General features: G+C 41.4%; 2 protein-coding genes across 2 annotated transcripts in view; both read left to right on the forward strand.

The window, feature by feature from the left end:
• The first annotated feature begins 2952 nt into the window (after nt 1-2952).
• On the forward strand, nt 2953-4966 carry LOC114358908 (uncharacterized). The gene is made up of 2 exons (XM_028313073.1): nt 2953-4599; nt 4803-4966. The coding sequence occupies exons 1-2, from the start codon at nt 3320-3322 to the stop codon at nt 4906-4908; spliced, it is 1386 nt and encodes a 461-aa protein (XP_028168874.1). The 5' UTR covers nt 2953-3319; the 3' UTR covers nt 4909-4966.
• A 7629-nt stretch (nt 4967-12595) lies between these two features.
• The window catches only part of LOC114358894 (patj homolog), a 49809-nt gene continuing 39902 nt past the window's right edge, over nt 12596-22502 (forward strand). The window contains exons 1-5 of the mRNA XM_028313056.1: nt 12596-12601; nt 13396-13545; nt 13629-13703; nt 13783-13905; nt 21070-21240. Of these exons, the coding sequence (XP_028168857.1) occupies nt 12596-12601; nt 13396-13545; nt 13629-13703; nt 13783-13905; nt 21070-21240 (525 nt within the window). The remainder of the gene's footprint in view (nt 12602-13395; nt 13546-13628; nt 13704-13782; nt 13906-21069; nt 21241-22502) is intronic.

The following is a 22502-nucleotide window of genomic DNA, read 5'->3' on the forward strand; positions in this document are numbered from 1 at the left end:
CGGGCTGGCGTTCGGCATCGTCGGCGGCCGCTCCTCCGGCGTGCTCGTCAAGAGCGTCCTCCCCGGCGGCGTCGCCGACAGGGTCAGTATTATATCCATCACCATCGGCATTATCATCATCATCATCATCAACGTCATCATCCCCATCATCGTCATTATCTTTATCATTGACATCATCGTCACTTTTATCATCATCATGATTTCAGCTACAGGACGTCCACTGTCAAACATAAGCCTCCCCCAATGACTTCCAAATCGACCGGTTGGTAGTAGTCTGAATTCAGAGCATTCCTGCTACCTTTCACCAGAAGTCATTATCATTCAGAGGTCATCTATCCACCTTGTGGGTAGACGTCCTATTACATTAATAATCGGGGGGCACGGCAGTGCCCCCACCAAGTCGAGCAAAAAAGCGGCACGGCCGTACCATCCTTTTCTCGAAGCAATTCAGGCCATTTTCGACCGCCTGTAACTTCGTTGTGGATAAAACTAGAAGGCTGAATTTTCATTAGCTATGCAGGCATTGTAAAGACACGGTATATTTAAAATTTCATTCAATTTGAACCAGTAGTTTAAGAATTATAACGGGTCAAAGTTACTTAATTTTGTCACTCACTGACTCACTGACTCACTGACTGACTCACCGATCATCAAAATTCTAAGGCACTTCTAGCAGACCTAGAAGCTTCAAATTTGGAATATAAGTAGTGTTTGGTGTATGAATCAAGGAAAAACTAAAATATTTGGGGGCACGGTAGTGCAACCGCTAAGTCGAGTAAAATTTTTCAATTTCGGTCCAGTTTTCTAGATACATAACTGCTGTCTACAAAATACAAAAAGAAATGAGATCCCATCAAAAACAATACTTGTCAAAAAAACCAAGTCTCGCAACTCAGTTGTTCTACGGTAAAAAGTTGTGAGATCCATGTAATACCAAGTCCAGGCCAGGAAATCTTTAACGTTTTACATAAATATATTGACTTGGCCATCGCATGAAAACACGTGTAAATTAAATTATTTAGTGCGATGGCCAAGTCAATAATTTATGTAAAACGTTAAAGATTTCCTGGCCTGGACTTGGTATTACATGGATCTCACAACTTTTTACCGTAGAACAACTGAGTTGCGAGACTTGGTTTTTTTGACAAGTATTGTTTTTGATGGGATTTACTTTATCTCTCAACCGGAAGACATCCACTGCTTTAGATGCCTGTGAAGCGATTTTTTTCAGTTCAACGGCTTATTTTACACGCTGTATTGTTTTACTATAGTATCTCGTTTGTAAGCAGTGACTTACTAAACATTCCAAAGTACCACTAGTTGTCACCTCGAAATAATGCTAAGGTAGGCTGTATTTGGGAAAATCCCCGTATATTCTAGGTCTTGAGTTTGGCCAAAAATGTAGACTGCTTTACAAATTCCCAAATGTATAATTCAATTAAAATTTTCTTCTTTAACTTAAAGTAGACATGAGAGCAGCTCATTAACAATGCAAATCAGATATTAATTTTTCAATTCGAAAAGCAGATTCGAGGGATCGTTTCATGCAAATGGGTTCGGTGCCGATCACAGAATCGATGTTCCTGAGTCCTGTCGGGAAGTTTATCTTGCTGAAGCCACATAAATTGGAGGGAATTATCATACACATTTTTTATGTCAAGAAGAATATTCTTCGTGATTTAAGACAGACAAAATTATGGGTTTGAAATTGAATAGATAGATAGAATATACTTTATTGTAGGTACACCATACAAAACAGATGTAAAAGGAACTCCAAATTGAAACGGCGCAATTTAGGCAGTCTTATTGTTAGGAAGCCATCTCTTCCAGGTAAGCTCGAAAGAGTTTAGATGTTTAAAATAAAAGAGAAAGGCAGAAGAAAATTGTATTATTTATTGTTCATAAGCTTTTTTTCTTGGAATTGCAGTTTGACTTCGAATTTACCTTTTGGTAAAAAGCTAAAAGTTTAGATAGGGCATGCTTGTTCAGTAAATAATTATTTACTAGTGTCTAAAGACACCCAGGTCATAGATGTTTATTTACTAGTCTAAGTGTCTAAAGACATCCAGGTCATAGATAAATAAATAATAATAAATAAATCTTTGGACAATTTTACACAGCGCCAGCTAGCCCCAAAGTAAACAACTTAATGCTTGTGTTATGGGTGCTAGCTTAACGGATATTATTACTTATATACTTTTTTTTTTTAAATACATACATATTATACATAGTAACATCCGTCACAGAAATTAAAATTCATCACTTCAATTTCTGCCCGGCCGGGAATCGAACCCGGGACCTCTCGGCATAGTAGTCCGTTCTGAACCACTACGACTACACAATACAATCTATGACTGCTATTGAGTTCAGTTAAGAGCGTTGTTTTGTAATACATACCATGGTCTACAAGACATTGAAATGTGAACTTTCAAGAATCTCAATCATTGAATATCCGATAGAGTATAACTATCGTCTATAAAAATACGAAAACCAATAGTTAATTCCGGCGGAATAATTTCATCAAAGCTTATTATCGCCACGTGTAATTTAACGGTTGTTTCATAATTTGGGCTAATTCCGTCGCGTAAACAGCACGCTGTTGCCGCAGTACGTCGGGGCTTTGTTGTTGAACACGCCGCGGGGTAGTGCTGGGAGCTGTTTGTAAAGTTTCGATTTTGTCGATGAACGATCTTGTTATAGCCGAACGGCGAATGTGGGATTGGCCGACTTTTGATCCGAGTAAAAAAGTATAGCAGTCCTACATAATGTTAGGTCGTACAGTAACGCTTCTAAGGGCGGATTAGACCAAACAAGAGTAAATATTAATCTCAGAATAAATCGTCAGTTTTGACATATTTCCCATACCAAAATTGTCAATGTGCCAGTTATACCAGGAGTTATTCTCGGATAAAAGTTTGGTCGAATCGGGCCTAAGAAAAATAATACTGTAGGATTGTAATATCTATGGCGTAAATACTCCATTGTCTTAAACTCTTTGGATGTACGAACGAGTGTGAGCGAGACGAATGTACGGAGAGTGAGAAAGAAGGAAGGAAAGGGGATGGCGGCAAGACGGTTATGAGTAAGTGTGGCTCTGTATTTTATAAAAGAAGAATAAACATATTGTTGGAAGAAACTGATTTTCCTTGCGAAGCCCCGTCCCTACAAATTTTGGGGGCTCGTCCGGGATAATTATCTTCGCGGTGGACGGTGTACTTCGTGAGAAAATCTCAATAAGACGTACGGGCACACGCGTACGACGACGCCATTGTACCGGCCGGCGTGTTTCAAGATTCAGACGGGATCATACGACGGAAACATGCCGAACTACGGCAAAGAAAGACGTAAAAGCCGACAAGACGACTATGAAGATTGTGATGACGACAATATCACGCATAACCCGACGCACATGTTGCAAATGACGGCGGAGTTGGTGCCTAGATACAGCGGGAGAGATAATACCTATCCCGTGTCACGCTGGATTGAAGACGTCGAGAGCAACGCGGAAATATTCGGTTGGTCTCCGTTGCAGCAGCTGCTGGTGGCACGAAGGTCACTGACGGACACTGCGCAGCTGTGGCTCAGATCCGAACGTCCGTTTAAGAGCTGGGACGACTTGAAAGCAGCGATATCGAAAGAATTCCCAGACACCGTGGACATCAAAGCTATTCACGAACAAATGAGTGCTAGAAAGAAGCGGGTGGATGAAACATGCCTCGACTATATGCTGATCATGAAGGAGTTAGGCAAGCGTGGCAAGATGCCGGACTACGTTGCGATTAAATACATCGTTGACGGAATCGTGGACGTAGAAACAAACAAGATCATGCTTTACGGTGTTACAACCTATAACGACTTAAAAGAGAAGCTTAAAATCTATGAAACGATATCAAGAAAAATGCAGAGTGCTGTGCAGCAGAGGCGTGCAGTGAGTACAAGCAAGCAGCAGAGTGATCGACGAGGGTCGTGGAAGATTCGGTGCTATAGCTGTGGAGAGACTGGACATGCATCAACTGATTGCCCGCATAAAAGCAAAGGTATGAAGTGCTTTAAGTGCAACCAATTCGGCCATGTTGGATCGGCTTGCACTTCGACTGCGACGGCGAATCGGAAGACTTCGGAGGAGTTCGGTAAATCTCGGCAAGACGACCACAGACAAAAGAAGAGCGCTATGTTCGCGGCTGACATCACTCGAGACTGCGGCGCCTCCAGCGGTGAGCTATGGAACGAACTACAAGACTACCAACATCATGACAAGAAGCGGACGATGTTCACTACGTCAAACTCCATAGAAGGCAGCGCCCCTAGCGGCTCCAGTACGAACGACGACGAACCAAAGATGGCGACATTTGTTTACGACGAGATGTCAACATTGTCAACCTCTCAGATCAACAAAACGGAGGAGAAAAAGCCGGTTATTGTGTTGACAATGAATGAAATACAGCAAAAAGCGTTAGTTGACTCCGGCAGCGACGTGAATATCATATCGGAGGACGTTTACATCGAGTTGGGAAAGCCCAAATGTGAGAAAGATGATTTGGTGCTATCTGGAATTGGACAAGGAACAGTGCGTTCGTTGGGAAAGTGTCTCCTAAACCTGTGCGTAGACGAACAATATTATTTAGACGTAATATTTCATGTAATAAACAAAGAGTATGTACCTTACGACGTAATACTAGGACAAGAGTTTTTGAATGACGTAACAGTTGTGATTAAAAAGGGTTGTGTAAAGTTTTATACTAAAGAATGGGAACGACTGGGATGTTATGTGAGTGAGGTATGTTCATCTAATTCTGTTGTAGGTCCCATGAAAGATCCAGCTTTGAGAGAGGAAGTCATCGAGTGTATACAGAAGTACAAACCGGAACAGACGGAGGAAGCACCACTGCAGCTCAAGATTGTGCTTAAGGATGAGGTACCTGTAGCACTACGACCGCGACGACTGGCACTTAAGGAGCAGGAGATTGTGGAGNTTTGATGCCGAGTGTAGATATTAGGTACTTTGTTGTATACCACACAAAACAGATGTAAAAGGAACTCCAAATTGAAACGGCGCAATTTAGGCAGTCATATTGTTAGGAAGCGATCTTTTCCAGGTAAGCTCGAAAGAGTTTTGATGTTTAAAATAAAAGAGAAAAGCGGAAGAAAATGTTATTTATTGTTCATAAGTTTTTTTACTTGAAACTGCGTCTAGGTTTGACTTCGAATTTACCTTTTGGTAAAAAGCTAAAAGTTTAGATAGAGCATGCTTGTTCAGTAAATACTTATTTACTAGTGTCTAAAGACGTCCAGGTCATAGATGTTTATTTACTAGTGTCTAAAGACATCCAGGTTTCCAGGTCATAGATGTTTGAGAATTGTGTTACAGAACAAAACTAATTAAATTCCAAGCATACCTACTTGATTGAAGCTTTTGACTATACAATTTCAATGCTTAGACCGATACCTGGACGGAATCTATAACTGATATTGAGTTCAGTTAAGAGCGTTGTTTTGTAATACATACCATGGTCTACAAGACATTGAAATGTGAACTTTCAAGAATCTCAATCATTGAATATTCAATAGAGTTTATCCCAATCCCAACTAATATTATAAATGCGAAAGTAACTCTGTCTGTCTGTCTGTCTGTCTGTTACGCTTTCCCGCTTAAACCTCGCAACCGATTTTGATTAAATTTGGCATAGAGATAGTTTGAGTTCCGGGAAAGAACATAGGATAGTTTTTATCCCGGTTTTTGAAACAGGGACGCGCGCGATAAAGTTTTTCTGTGACAGACAAAATTCCACGCGGGCGAAGCCGCGGGCGGAAAGCTAGTCGTGTATAAAAAAAACAAAAACCAATTAATAGTTAATTTTTCCGGAATAATTTCATCAAAGCTTATTATCGCCACGTGTAATTTAACGGTTGTTTCATAATTTGGGCTAATTCCGTCGCGTAAACAGCACGCTGTTGCCGCAGTACGTCGGGGCTTTGTTGTTGAACACGCCGCGGGGTAGTGCTGGGAGCTGTTTGTAAAGTTTCGATTTTGTCGATGAACGAACTTGTTATAGCCGAACGGCGAATGTGGGACTGGCCGACTCTTGATCCGAGTGAAAAAGTATAGCAGTCCTACATAATGTTAGGTCGTACAGTAACGCTTCTAAGGGTGGATTAGACCAAACAAGAGAAAATATTAATCTCAGAATAAATCGTCAGTTTTTACATATTTCCCAAACTAAAACTGTCAATGTGCCAGTTATACCAGGAGTTATTCTCGGATAAAAGTTTGGTCGAATCGGGCCTAAGAAAAATAATACTTTAAAGTATTTACCTGATATGAACTACCAGACCACATTTGTTGATTAGCTTATCTTGGAAACCACAACATTATTACTCAAAATTAAATACTATTATGTTATGTTATTATCACGCAAAAATATAGTAGGTACCTACTCTTTAATACCATTATTTTTTACTTGTGAAATTGTTAAAATAAAGTGATGACATGACACCACATAAAACATGAACGAAAGCATCAGTAAAAAACCTATCTATAAGAGCCCAATCCCACTTTTTTTCCCACCAATGGAACTCCTGTACAAGTAACTACAGTAGTAATTTATCTATAGCAGGAAACTATCGACTATAGAACAGCACTAGTACAAGCGTAACAACACATCAATCAGCCCGGGAATGACCATACGCGCTCACTAGCGCGGCAAAAATAATCTCTGTTGTGAAAGTTCTCGCGCTTTGGAACTTGGAACGAGGTCGGAGCTGATGATAAGTAGGTAGGTACTTAGGTACAGATACAGGCTATGTTTGTGTTTAGAGAAAATATATTTTCTTTTTATTAAAGAAGAGAGCCACAAAAGTCACCATACCATAAAGCAACCATAGGCAAATACATATGTCGGTGTTAGACTGGCCGAATGGAGATTCGAGGGACGCGGGTTCGAACTCTGCCGCCACTGTTTATTGTGGTAATCACAAGCATATTAAACTTACAACGAGGGGTTGATGGGACTGAAACCTACCTAGGTAGGTACCTACCTAGTAGGTACCTACTTATTTATTATGCCGGAAAGTTTAGTGTAGTACCTACTTAACTTTTAGTAATACTCAATACTCAATATTTTATTGCATCCATTATGTACTTAAAATTAGTTCAGTAGTTTTGCGTCTCAAGGATTAACAAACGTCCTTCCATCCAACTGCACAAACTTTTGCGTACCTAAAGTTTCACCAATTTGCCAACATTTATACAAATTAATCAAGACGCGTTTCCCATTTGGTTAACTGACAGCAAGTTTATACTTCAGCTACGAATGATCATTCCGTAGCATAGTGCCATCATTCCGGGTTACTATCTCTGGCAGTATTCTGTTGATGAGCCATGTCAGCCTTTACAGTGGCTCATAAAGCCCGGCACTTGGGTTACACGATTACTTGTTGGGGATAGTTCCCACGGCATCCCAGTTTTGCGGGATTCAGGGTGGATTCGACCAAAAAAGAGTAAATATTAATCTCGGAATAAATCGTCAGTTTTGACATTATTTCCCATACTGAAACTGTCAATAAGTTGTACCAGGAGTTATTCTCGGATAAATGTTTGGTTGAATCGGGCCTCAGTAATGTAGGATCCCGCAAAACTGGACATTCGTGGGAACACACATGTATGTCTGAAATACGAATTACAAATTCAACCGGTCCGGTTTTTTGCGGGAAGTGGCAAACGGGATGTTCATGTGAACGTAAATATACTACTAAATATCAATCGGCAGACAGTGATGACTCAGTTTGTTGCGGCGCTTCTTCTCAGCACTAGCCAAATGTTGGTCTCGCTCGAAGCGCTGGTAGGGTCAAAAGATTATGAGACATGTAGAGGCTCCTTAAGAGCAAAATATTTGACGATTTGTAAGTATTTAATTAATATTTTTTGACTTTGACTTTGGGGTCCTGCAAAAAACGGGATGTCTCCGTGGGACAAGCTTCATTATCATCATCATCATCATCTCAGCCATAGGACGTCCACTGCTGAACATAGGCCTCCCCCAATGCTTTCCATGTTACCCGGTTACAACCTTAACTTCTTTCTTTCATCGTAATTATTAATACAGAAGATTGCAAAAGCTTTCTGTTTTACTAAGCAATTAAGTGTTTTACGATGTTGTATTGATTGCACATTAGTTATTATCGATATAGTACGTTATAGATAAACATCATGTGTTGGGAAATATCGTTACATAGTAGATAGATACGGTAGAATTATTAACACAAAAGCGTGATTAGTCATTTCAGAGCAAACAAAAGTAGTTGTTACTTCGACTGTGTGTAGTGGAAGTTTATAAATGAAAAGAGTGACTGTATGAAATTAATTATCTATTCGGTATCAATTTACAAGACTATCGAGACCGTTTAGTGCAAGGTCGTTGAAGAGAGTGCGTCAGGATCGTCTTCCTAGATGTTCGCTCGCGAACCGAACATTGCTCGTTCGTTCGCCGAACGCTCGCCGCTCCCTCCGGTCACGCCGCCCGCGGGCAATGTCCGTGAGTAGACAGTAGTTTCAGATTCAGATATGTATTTTCATCACCATAATGTTACATGAAGAAGAATGATTGATGGATAGTGAAACTTACTTTCAGTTTCTTTATAAGTTGAATGTTTTGTTTGGTCTTCAGGCATCTGTCAAAGTTTTCTGCAATCTAACTTAGGTCTGATTTTTCAATCGCCAGTGTGCTTACCATGAGTTTACGTTAGGTGTGCTCGCTAAAGAGTACGTCAAAAAAATCTATGGAGATTTTATTTCTTGAAAGTAGCCGCTAGGGGCGCTGCACAATATGTCATACATTTAATGGCATTTTTTTACGCAGTCGCTAACGAGCACACCTAACGTAAACTCATGGTAAGCACACAGATATGTTTTATCTGATGAACAAACTTGTCATTTTGACATATTTCCCATACTGAAACTGTCAACGTGCCAAACTTATTCTTTAATTAAAAGTTATCGGACGATTGAGAAATCGGCCCTTAACGGCATAACGTTTCCCATCAAGTAAAAAATTTCCTCACGTACCTTTACCAAACAATTATTTCGATGTACCTACATAGGTGTACCTGGTATAGATTGCGGGAAGAACCTGGATGCGGGCAGCACAGGACCGTTCATTGTGGAAAGCCTTGGGGGCTTGGGGGCATTTGTCCAACAGTGGACGTCATTTGGCTGAAACGACGACCTACATAGGTGTACGTACAAGGATCTTCGGTCGGTCTAACAGACCTTTTACTCCTTTTTCACCATGTTACATCTGAGTAATTTTTGAGCAGTTTGTTAAAAACAAACCTTTTGTTCAATTACTTGGAGATGGTTCTTGGCAAAGAAACATTGAGACAGTTACAAATAAATACTTTCTACCTATCTAATGAATGCTACTTTATGTAAAGTGTAAGGAAGCAACTGAATTTGACTTCTCTCAAACTGATACAGAAAACTTTTATCACATCTATTTAGGTATACAAAGAGGTAAAGTTTTTGAGTTTATGAGGTTGTGGGGGTAATCTCTGAATCTATTTAATCTATTTTGAAAAATATTTTACCAATACAAAGCCACATTATTTGTGAGTGCTATAGGCTATATTGATGGTACAAATTACTGGCACAGCTGGTATATTATAAATTAACATCTAACAAGCCCTCTCTACCATTACCCACTGTGACCACACAACCGCGTTACTCATCAATTTGCTTTACATTATGGGACATATACTTTTACAACGAGGCCAGTCGCTCATACATAGTCGACGGCGCATTATGATATCGTAAACTGAGAGATTAAAGTTATCGCTAGTGATGTCATTGTTACTGTTCTATCGATGGTTTATGGGTACTTCCCGTTAAGCTCGATTCACACATATCAGTGAAGCCACAGTTCCGTCACAGTGTCCGCTCAGTTCAGTATCAGTGCTACAGTGTTGCGTCAGTGAAATATTTTGAATATTTTAAAATGTCAGAGAGCTGTTTCAATATTCTTGTTCAGAAACTATGAAGTAAGTTATTTTGTTTTGATGCCGCGCGGCGGCGTCCGTGATCCGACAAAAATATCGTCGTTAACGAATACGTCCGTGATTGCCGGTGTCGGCACTGTCACTGAGAGCACAGTGTCGTCACTGACACTGACAAGTGGGGATGCGTTCATAGACACTGTATGAAAGAATATTTCGCACTGTGCCGGTACTGAGCCTGAACTGTGACTTCACTGATATGTGTGAATCGGCCTCAGACGACCTCTCTTACGTAAATCTCGTTAAATAAACTCTGAAACGTAGGTACATGTTATGTTACTCTAACTTTTTAAAGGTTACACATTTTGCGATGTTTGTTTGGGCTTCTTTTGAAAATAGCAAGGTTTTAAAATATTTCTGCTCAAGGGCTTATTCCTGGCCATGGAGACATTTAGTTTTTTTCAGGATTCCGTTTAGTAGTAGGTATACATAAATCTATGAACGTTTACACGAATTTCCCGTTTATAGTCTCCCGCAAAAACCGATTCGTTCGAATTTCAAGCACATATTATGAGTGTTCACAATGACAGTCCAGTTTTGCGGGATTAAAATTAAAATTACTGGATGCCGTTAAACTGGATTACCATGAGAACGAGCTCTAAGTTGTAAAGTTGAGTCTTTCTACCCCATCGATGACATCAACAATATGATATACTGCTGAAAAAGAAAGAGGTTGAGACTTACGAAAGTTATTTTCAGCAGAGAACTGCTAATGTCTGAAATGGTATTGAAGATAATTTTATGACATACTAGCTTTTGCCGGCGGCTTCATCCGCGTGAAATTTAGTTTGTCACAGATTGTCATAAAATTATAGCCTATATGTTTTTCTGGGTTATAAACAATAATAGGTACTGTAAAGTTTCATCAAAATCCGTTAAGTAGTTTTTGCGTGAAAGAGTAACAAATATCCAGACATCCAAACTTTCGCATTTATAATATTAGTAGGACTAGATTTCGTTGTCTTATAAGTTATTAATAAGTTTGCGACTGCCCAAAGTTAATCGGTTATTGATTTAGGCCCTAAACAAAGCTCTGAAGCAACCACACTGTCTGGGATCTTTTACGTAATTAATTAAAGAAAATAAGATAACTTTACTGAACTTTTCATTTATTCAGGAATGTCTATTCACTAAGCCAAGGTCTCTTCTATCAAAACTAACCTTTAACCACATAGATCTGTAAGTACTACTCAGGTATATTTACAGTTTGTATTCAAGGTTGAGATTTGAACGGCAGCCTAGAGTCTTGTACGACGGCACTTGCGGTAGTGTGTTCAAGTCCTATTAAGGACAAATGTTAGGACGAAGAAACACAAAACGTTTATGCTGAGGAGTCGTAGATTTTCTTGTATTCATGTACAAAAATGAATTAACAACTACCTTCTCCAGGGTCATATGAAATCATCATTATCATCATCATCTCAGCCATAGGACGTCCACTGTTGAACATAGGCCTCCCCCAATGCTTTCCATGTTGCCCGGTTGATAGCGACCTGCGTCCAGCGCCTTCCTGCTACCTTTATGATGTCGTCGGTCCACCTTGTGGGTGGACGTCATATGAAATACTTTCATGTAATAAGACCGCCTAAATTGAGCATTTCGTACTTGTATGTGTGTATGTATGTGTGTGTATTCATAAAATACTCAATTACTCGTATAAACATTTATTCACTCGTGTTCGTTGTCGATTGACAATTACATGATACTAAATTAATCGAAGAAAATTCTTTACATCAACGAATAAACAGGACCAAAAAACTCTTAACACATTTTCTTTTTTCCCGAGAAAAACCTTTAAATTACTTTTCGCCGATAACGTAACTCCCATAATTGATTTCCAATATGTCGATACCGGTTCATGTCGTTATTGTCCCATCACTCGGCTACAGGGATAAGCCATTAGGCGCGTCGCGGAGTTCGCGATGTTTGTCGCGATATTTGTTGCGAACTTTGTCGTGTCGGGGCTAAGCAGGATTAGTTAGTGATGTGTAATTGAATGGTTTTATAGTTTCGATGTTATAGCTTCTTTTTTTATTAAGCTTACTTTGATGTGGGGGTGTGGGGTGACTTGGTTATGCTTTGTATACCAATTTAGTGGGTAGGTAGTAATTATAATCATGAGTTAAACAGCTTGACTTACTTGACTTGACTTATGGTCCTATGTCCCCTAGATGGGGCAGAGGGCGTCCACAACAGTCCTCCATCTCGTTCGGTCTTGAGCTTCTCGCTTGATCTCGCTCCAGGTCTTGCCGATCTTCTTCGCCTCGTCCGCTACAGTGCGCCGCCAAGTTTGCCTGGGTCGACCACGTTTGCGTTTTCCTTGGGGATTCCAATCCAGAGCCTGCTTAGGGATGTGATCGGGGTCCCTTCGGAGAGTGTGGCCAATCCAGTTCCACTTGCGGCGCTTGATCTGCTGGTCGATCGGAATTTCGTGGCAGCGTTCCAATAGCTCGACGTTGGAGATTTTCTCGGGCCAGTATATGCCGAGAATTCGGCGAGTTAAACAGCGGATCCCATCATATCTTGTAGGAGTGTGATCTTTGGAAACATGAACGTGACATAATGCTTGATTTAATATAACATCTGTTTCTACTTTCTGCAATTTATCACAATGATTTTGTTGCGACAAGGAAAATGACCATGCTTTTAAGCGATTTTGTGAAAAATATAAAGAAAAATTATTGGCAGGTAGCTAATAGCTCATAAGATAGGCCCCCTTAATTGATGTTTATTGTCCGTGGTGCATGTCTTTTCTTAAAGGTTACTAAACCTTTGTCATCTGTCATTCGCTTTGCAATGGAGAGAAGTCGAACTTTAACTTCGAACTCCTATGTTCTTCTGATTAATTTCGAATTTAAATTTTTCAGTGACAGTTTAACTTTACCCCGGGACAAACTTGACCTTAACTAGTTTAGTTGGGCTTTTATCCTGGCTTCACAGGAGTTGCAGCGGTGGGAACGGGAGCCGGGATATATCAGAGTGGCGGCTTCTTCTTCTTCTTTTCGTGTCGACAACAAACCTATACAGTGTCAGCCCAAAACTCCGCCACAAGAGTGGCGTTGTCAGCAGCACTCATCAAATCCCCCTGAGTGCAGTTGATTGGGCACTCAGGGCACGACATCAGGTGCTTCATCGACTGGGGAACAAAACCGCACCTGCACTCCATGTTTAAGCCATCCAAGAATCCTCACCTGACCAGATTGTCCTTACTACGGCCAACCTGCGTCCGAAGTCTATTTAAAGACTTCCAGGTAAGCCAGGGGAGCTCATGTCCAGGTGGAGGACTTTCAGAGTGGTGGCTGTGATGTTGCCTATCCGATGATCCTAACTGAACTGTCGTTGTTCCAGGATGGGCGTCTTCGCAGCGGCGACATGCTCCTCCGCATCGGCGCCGTCTGCGTGGTGGGCATGTGCGCGCGGCAGGCGGCGGCGGTGCTTAGACAATGCGGAGCTTGCGTGCGGCTACTGGTCGCTCGACCGGCTCCCATGCCCAAGCAGGTGCGTACCATCCTTTGCTCAGCAGCGGCTCAGCCATATTGGCTCCGCATTGGCTCCGCATCAGCTCCTCAGCACCGCTCTAGGTGGCGGCGGTGCTGCGGCAGTGCGGCGCCTGCGTGCGACTACTGGTGGCTCGACCCGCTCCCATGCCCAAGCAGGTACGTACCATCCTTTATACAGGAGAGATCCGCAGTGGCTTCACATCGGCTATGCATCAGCTCCGCATCGGCTCCGCAGCGGCTCCGCATCGGCGCCGTCTGCGTGGTGGGCATGTGCGCGCGGCAGGCGGCGGCGGTGCTTAGACAATGCGGCGCCTGCGTGCGGCTACTGGTGGCCCGACCGGCTCCCATGCCCAAGCAGGTACGTGTCGTCTTCATTCAAGAGGGCTCCGCATCGGCTCCGCATTGGCTCTGTATCAGCTCCGCATCGAGGCAGGTTGCGGCGGTGCATGCTGCGACAGTGCGGCGCCTGCGTGCGGCTACTGGTCGCTCGACCAGCTCCCATGCCCAAGCAGGTGGGAATCTTCCTTTATACAGGACGACTCCGCATCACCTCCATAGTGGCTCCGCATCGGCTCCGGTGCCTAATAAAATAAATCTTTTGAAAAATAAGCTTTTAGTCCAAAAGAGTCCTCGCGCCGTCTAAACTAAGGCATCCATCATTAGACTAGGTCCATGACATCATTATATCGCATTGCCATCCGGCTCCATGACTATTGTCAGACCTTAGGCCCTACCGTAGCAGTCCTTAAACTACGAAACCAATGCTACAGTTACTAATTAGTTCAATGCTACGGGTGAGCTACGAGTATTTTCGTAGCGACTACGATGACTACGAGAACAACGACTCCTGTCCTAGGCTACGACAACTTTAAGTACTTTTGGTATTGTAGCATGACAATAGTGACTGAGTTTCTTGCGCTGCTTCTTCTCAACACTGGCCCATTTATTGTCCTGAAGCAGTGGTAGGGTTATTACTGGGACGTGTAAAAGTGCTTTTTTAAAGCCTATTTGCAGAAATAAATGAGTTTTTTGAGTTTTTTATGATATCTAACACTATGATGTTAAAGACGCTAGGTGTAAAGATTGTATTAAATTGTCATAATTATTACCCAGATTACGATAATCTTAAATCTGAAAATGTCACTCAAGCAAAAGACTGAATCGGCAACAACTTGACCTAATTCGAATACTGAAAACGCCTGTATTCACAAACATTACTATGAGGGCTCACAGTGCGCGTGGACGCACAGAGCTCTATTCAATGCTGTGCGTTCGATTTGCTGCTTCACTCAATCAAGGATCGTTTGTGAATTTGCGTTAATCTTTTACAAGAATATTGTAAAATATTGTAGCCCAAGTTCCAATCGAGTTTTGAGATCCCTTTCTTCGTAGTAAACTCAGAAACGACCTTGAAATGCACGTACATACTCGTAACACTGCCTTACACCTGCATAAAACTAAGCTCCATACACTCAAAAAGCTTAGTAAAGCAATAAATTAAAAGCTGAGCGAGACCCAATTAAGCGCGACCGCGGCTCGGCGCTTCGCCCCTCCAATTAGTGCGACTTTAGGGTTCCCTGGTCCGTGCTAAATCTATTTTTAGAAAACCAACTAAGCTCCTATTTCTAACGCTGTTTGGGCTAAAAGAGTATTGTGGTATAGCGAGAATGGGACTTTCTTTGTTGTACAAAACGTCCATTTTAGTTAAGGTTTAGCGCTCAATTCAGTCAGTGCCTGAACTATGAGGGTGTTTTAGGACGTCAAAAGTCAGCGAGACTTCAGTACTTCTAGCATGAACAACTTTCATCTTCGAATCGTTTGCGTATTCGACAAAACTCGATACTCAACCTTCGAATTCAACGATAACGTGACAATTTTGATTCTCAAAATAACACCCGTATTCACAAACATCACTGTGAGGGTTCACAGTGCGCGTGGACGCACAGGGTGACACACGAACCAATCAAAAAGCTCTATTCGACACTGTTTGTTCGATTTGCTGCTTCACTTAAGCAAGCATCGTTTGTTTGTGAATACGGGCGTAAGTTTCGTGCAACATTTCTCATACTAAGTTCACTTTACGACAGGTTCACAGGGGCGCTGTTGTAGTTTTCGTACTAAATCTTTTGATGGCGATTCGAATACGCAAACGATTCGAACTCGAAAGTTTTTCGTGCTAGCCGTACTGATCTCCTTCAGTACCTCTAGCATGAACAACTTTCGTCTTCGAATCGTTTGCGTATTCGACAAAACTCGATACTCAACCTTCGAATTCAACGATAACGTGACAATTTTGATTCTCAAAATAAGTTTCGTGCAACCATTTCTCATACTAAGTTCACTTTACGACAGGTTCACAGGGGCGCTGTTGTAGTTTTCGTACTAAATCTTTTGATGGAGATTCGAATACGCAAACGATTCGAAGTCGAAAGTTTTTCGTGCTAGCCGTACTGATCTCCTTCAGTACCTCTAGCATGAACAACTTTCGTCTTCGAATCGTTTGCGTATTCGACAAAACTCGATACTCAACCTTCGAATTCAACGATAACGTGACAATTTTGATTCTCAAAATAAGTTTCGTGCAACCATTTCTCATACTGAGTTCACTTAACGACAGGTTCACAAGGGCGCTGTTGTAGTTTTCGTACTAAATCTTTTGATGGCGATTCGAATACGCAATCGATTCGAACTCGAAAGTTTTTCGTGCTAGCCGTACTGATATCCTTCAGTACCTCTAGCATGAACAACTTTCGTCTTCGAATCGTTTGCGTATTCGACAAAACTCGATACTCAACCTTCGAATTCAACGATAACGTGACAATTTTGATTCTCAAAATAAGTTTCGTGCAACCATTTCTCATACTAAGTTCACTTTACGACAGGTTCACAAGGGCGCTGTTGTAGTTTTCGTACTTAATCTTTTGATGTCGATTCGAATACGCAAACGATTCGAACTCGAAAGTTTTTCGTGCTAGCCGTACTGATCTCCTTCAGATTTGTATGCTCTGTCACGTTATAATATGTCAGTCAATGTAAAAAAAAATGTCACCCTTCCGTGCCGCTCCCATAACTCAGGCAATGACGGAGTAAGCGTTATACCATAGAGTTTGATAAGAATTATATTTTACGTACAAAATGGACTGGATCACACTTTAATCCTTAGATTTCAAAATATAAACTAAGGAACACTGACTTTGACAAATTATTCTAAGCTTTTCTCATGATCCATTGTAATATTGGTTCTTACCAGTTATTATTACCTATTATGATACATGCCATTATTTATACTATGAAGTGAGGCTTATCCTTAGGAATGAGGTCGACAATTATTATTTGAAAATCTAATAGGGAGAATGGGCTCAGTCACTAATTACATAATATGGACTGAAAAAAGCCATACAAAAAAAAAAGATTTAGTTAGGACAGGGAATTAAAAACATAGAGCCAAATGTAGCCAAATTATTATTCAACGAATGCAGCGCCCGAGAAGATATGCGACGTTACTATGTCTCCGGATGTTAATTTTAATGAAATTCAGTCAAATCAGCGGCCATTAAAGCTGGGCTGGTAACTGGGTTATGACTCGGGTGTCCACACGTTAAGCTGTAGTTTTTTAAATAGTTAAACCTTTTTAATCGATCTATAGAGCGTTCGTTTGCGTTAATCTATGTCTTAGGTCTATTTTTAATCAACAGATAAATATTAGATTACTTATGTGGGTCTAGGAAATAATCCGAAAATCAATGTCAAAAATATTTCAGCTAAATGTTTTCAGACGACTGAAAAATTCGTCTCTCCTCCCATGTCATAGAAGGATCAATTTTTTTAAGTATATCAATGTTCAATTGAATTTGTGCAATGATTCAGGCTTAGGTTACTTTGTATTAATCGTCGTTTCGTCGTTTCAGCCAAATAACGTCCACTGCTGGACAAAGGCCTCCAGGTTTTTCACAATGAACGGTCCTGCGCTACCCGCATCCAGGCTCTTCCCGCGACATTTACCAGATATACTTTGTATTAATACAAAGAAAAAAATAATTCAAATGATCGACGATTTACTTGGTGCAGACAACGGCACGTAAATGCTTTGGAAGTTGCACTACGAGTGATTTTCTGTGTGATGGAATGTCAACTGCACAGTATGGATGATTTCAATGACCCTTCTACAGCCCTTCTAACGTTAAGTTCTCGTTTGTCCATCAACTCCTAAACGCTTGGTCGCCCTACCTACTTACATTGAGCTAGCAGGGCGCGGGATATGGAGGCGATAGGGCCCTTCCGGCGCGGCTGGCACGTTTGATGGGTACTTAACTCCGCTACCTTATGCAGCAGAATCCAGCCCGTAAATTGAAGGGATTGGATGTGGATAGTGGTTTTCATTAAGCAATTTGTTAGTGAGAAAGCTGGAGAAGTATTTTGTGTAGGTACGTATCTTGTTCTATTGTGTAGGTTTCAATAATATCTAATTGGGGTTAGAACTAGCGTCTGATGTTCTCGTAGTTGTTGGCGCTGTGGAATTACTGTAAGCCTTTAAGTAGCTTATTATAAATGAATAAATAAATACACCCACCTGCCTATATATAAGTAGAGAATCATATTATTATTATTTTTCATAAAACAGATTCATTCTAATTTAATATCCTAGCTAGCCAACTTGGAAAAAGATAGAGATATTATTTTGGAATATTCTAAAATAACTATAATACTGGGTTTCACATGTCTTGGCCTCTCATCTTTATTTGTTTTGTAGCGTTGTTTCAGATAACTAACTGAAATTTTATCATGCACTGCTGAAATCCCCAGGGTTGTGTGATATTTTCCTTGTTTACTGTGTGTAAAGTCGATGACACATCAGGCTTTACATTTTCGTTGCAAAATCGCTTTTATAACAACTACGTAAGGTGTCAATCTTGATCTGCCGTCACAAAAGAGGTTAGATATCAAACAATTTCATTTACTCCCTCACGGGATGTTCCCACGAATAACGAGACGTGAGGTCCCTAAGGAACGGGATAGAGCATTGGTTCCCAAACTTATTTGAGACGCGCCCTCTTTCGACCATACATAAAATTCCGCGCCCCCCCTCCTCCAGTCAAGATTATTTATTGGTCGTATCGAGCAGTCTGGAATGCATTCTCTCAGCGGTCGCAGGTTTTTTATACTTAATTACACATATGGCCCGCGCCCCCCTTTAAAGGTCTTTGCGCCTCCCCTGGGGGGCGCGGCCCACTTTGGGAACCAATGGGATAGGATACAGAACGAGTTATGGGGAATTTATGTAAAACACATCCGATAACATAAAACGTTACGCCTTAATTAAGGCTGGGGAATAAGGGCGGGAATATTCATAAAAATGCTATCAAAGTTGTTGTAAACTAAACTGCTTTGGGATGAGTTGATTTACAAATCGAGTAAGTTTGGTAGTAAGTTTGTTTGAATTGTAAAGATAATACAGTTTTGAAAGTCTTTCACATAACTTGCGTTATTGAGTGGAATATTAAACTGATTTTTACTTGATTTTAAGCAATATTGTAACTTGGAAGTGTCTTTTTCTAAATAACCTGAGAAAGTAAAAACACAAATTATCTTCAATCGTCATTATTCTTCTTCTTATTATCGTGTCGACAACAAACCCACAGTGTCAGCCTAAAACTCCACTACAAGAGTGGCGTTGTCGTCATATTAAAAAAACTCTATAAAGTTTGTCTCTGTACCCCTACATTTGGTTTAGAAAATAGAAAGATTTTTGACCTTCCATCCTCTTACAAGTTTATCTTATAAATTCTTACTGTCTACAGTAAGTATTTTAAGTCATAAATAGTTCAACCAAGAAGCTTCTTGCTTGCTAGAATAAAATTCTCCTCATGATTTTAATACTCAACAAAAACGACTACGAAAAGAAAGTGAAATCTAAAAGATTATTTTCTCCGCAGAATGGATTATTATTTCCTTGCATAAATTCCATGGAGTTAACCCGCTCGCTGCCGATGTTCTTATCTGGAGCGGACGGTTCCAATGCTTTGGATCTTTGGAATGAGAAAACCTTTTGATGTGGAATTTATGTTCGGGCTCTTTCAATTTCGCTGAACGATCCGACTGGCAAAACGTATGATAAAGATTAAGACATATTTATATCTATATCTACTTTGTGTTATACAAACACTCGTGTTGTGTAGGTGTATTCATTTCCAGCTTTGTTTACCGAAATGGTGGCTCAATTTTCGTAATTGACTTTTATCGTAATTGCAATATTCTGAAGCCTTTACCGTAATTAAAATATGTGAGAGTAATTTTTAAAAGTGTTCATATAACTTTATCACTTAATAACTGAAATTAGATTTTTGCAGTTAGTATAGTTAGCAAATACGATATTTATAAGTTAAGCTTGATTACCTTGTATCGAATATTATTAAATGTTAATATTAAAAAATCACATAAGGTGGACCGACGACCTCATAGAAGGTAGCAGGAAGGCGTTGGATGCAGGTCGCTACCAATTGATCATTATGGAAATCATTGTTTAACAGCGGATGTCATATGGCTGAAATGATGATGCTGATGATGATGATAATCATGAATTTGATGATGAATAAAGAAATACAGCAGTGCGCTTGGTGAGGCTTGATCATTAGATTAGAACACATTCTCAACTCAATCTTATCCCTGCATCGCTTCCAGCACATAAGTATATCGTTTCATCTTTCGTAATTAGACAAAGTACTACATCGCGGTTAACAAGCTACAAATTGTATACCCGAATGGGAGTCCCCAATTCAAAAGAACCTTGTCGTCTCAAAGTGTCGCAGATTCACGTGCCCCCGGCTGCGTGCCTCATCTTGTATTCATTCGACAACTTTAGGAGAGAAGGTCAGGCTTTGTCGAGTTTTAGTATAGGTTAATGACGGACTGAGAGGAGTAGTTTATTGTTTGGTTTTTACTTCAATATTCTTGTAAGGAATAAAGATACATTTTTTTGTAAATTTTCAGACTTCGGACGTTAGCTCGGATCTTGTTCTGTAACCTGCATTAGCCTGTTTTGTTTCGTTATTCCACTTACTAGAGAGCTTAGATAACTACTACTTATCTAGTAGGTAACGATAAAGCACAAAAAATTGCATACTTATATCCTTTTCAGTCTAACTAAGCCTATGCGCAGATCACCGATTTTTAGTCGGCCGATAGTTGGGTTCGATTCTAATTTGTATGAAGAATCAATATGTGCGCACTTCGATATACATGCCCATACATACTTCCCGACTAAACTATCGGCCGATAAAAAATCGGTGGTCTGCGCCTAGGCTAAGCCTATCCACATACTACAGACTTTTTATCGGCCGATTTTTTGGACATGTATGAATTACATCGATTTGATATCCGCCGATTATTCATACAAATCAGAATCGGGCCATACAAAAGTCTGCACCTAGGCTAAAAGTTTCTGCAATTTAAGTGTGGTATTCAGTTTTACTGTCTACAAACTGCAAGGAAATCCAGGAAGTTTAAATTTCTCTCTTGTCACCAGTCGCTCGGAGCGTCACCAGCGCCGGTGGTGCCGTCGCGTCTGTTGGCCGACCCCGTGGAGCTGGAGCGGCGCCTGGCCGAGGCCGGCCACGACGGCTTCGGCGCGCTGTGCGAGGACGCCGCGCCCGCCTCCCCTCCGCCTACCTTCATTGAGGAGCGGCTGCATCACCGAGTAAGATTGCCACCCTCAAGGTTGCCCCTTAACACCCTCTCTTCACTCAAGCCATCAGCGAACATCTAGAGTCGTCCATTCCTAGAGAAAGACCTTGGGGCGCTTGCGAGTATTCCAAGCCCGACTCCCCTTGGCAGACTTTATTGAGGAGCGGCTGCATCACCGAGTAAGACTTCAACCTTATGGCCTCCTACACACGACCGATTTCTCCCTGGCACAGCAGCTTGGTATAGGCTGCTGGCCACGACGACTTCGGCGCGCTGTGCAAGGACGCCGCGCCCGCCTCCCCTCCGCCCACCTTCATTGAGGAGCGGCTGCATCATAGAGTAAGATTACTACCCTAAATTCATCCTCAAGATTTCCCTTTTAACACCCTCCCTTCACTCAAACCATCAGGGAACACCTAGAGACTTCCACTGTCGGCCACGACGGCTTCGGCGTGCTTTGCGAGNGAGGAGTAGTTTATTGTTTGGTTTTTACTTCAATATTCTTGTAAGAAATAAAGAGAAAAGTTTTTGTAAATTTTCAGATTTTTAGTTTCAGCTCTTGGTATGTAACCTGCATTAGCCTGTTTTGTTTCGTTATTCCACTTACCAGAGTGTTCAGATTATTCTTAGTTAAATAAAGTACAACAATTTGCATACTTCAGTCCTTTTCAGTCTAAGCCTATGCGCAGATCACCGATTTTAGTCGGTCGATGGTTGGGTTGGGCTGTTAATCAGTATGGACTGGACATGTATGAAAGTGCGCACATTACACCGATTTGGTATCAGCCGATTCTATATACAAATTAGAACTATCAGCCAACGTCGACCAAAAAAGTCAGTGGTCGCTGTCTCTTTGTACAGGATGCGACAAGCGACAGCTGCCGTTGCCACTGCCGTCGGCTATGAGCCGCTCGTGTATAAGAAAGCCTTAGTGTGGTATTAAGTTTATATGGGCACTATCTACATAACTAAAAACCGCAAGAAAATCCAGGAAGTTTTAATTCCTCTCTTGTCACCAGTCGCTCGGAGCGTCACCAGCGCCGGTGGTGCCGTCGCGCCTGCTGGCTGACCCCGTGGAGCTGGAGCGGCGCCTGGCCGAGGCCGGCCACGACGGCTTCGGCGCGCTGTGCGAGGACGCCGCGCCCGCTTCCCCTCCGCCCACCTTCATTGAGGAGCGGCTGCATCACCGAGTAAGATTCCCACCTATACTCCTCTTTAAGATTCTCCCTTACGAACCCATCAGGATACACCTAGAGTCGTCTACTCCTGGAGAAT

This window comes from Ostrinia furnacalis, unplaced genomic scaffold (genome assembly GCF_004193835.3).
Source record: "Ostrinia furnacalis isolate ACB-3 unplaced genomic scaffold, ASM419383v2 OfSCF4144, whole genome shotgun sequence".
Classification (NCBI taxonomy): domain Eukaryota; kingdom Metazoa; phylum Arthropoda; class Insecta; order Lepidoptera; family Crambidae; genus Ostrinia; species Ostrinia furnacalis.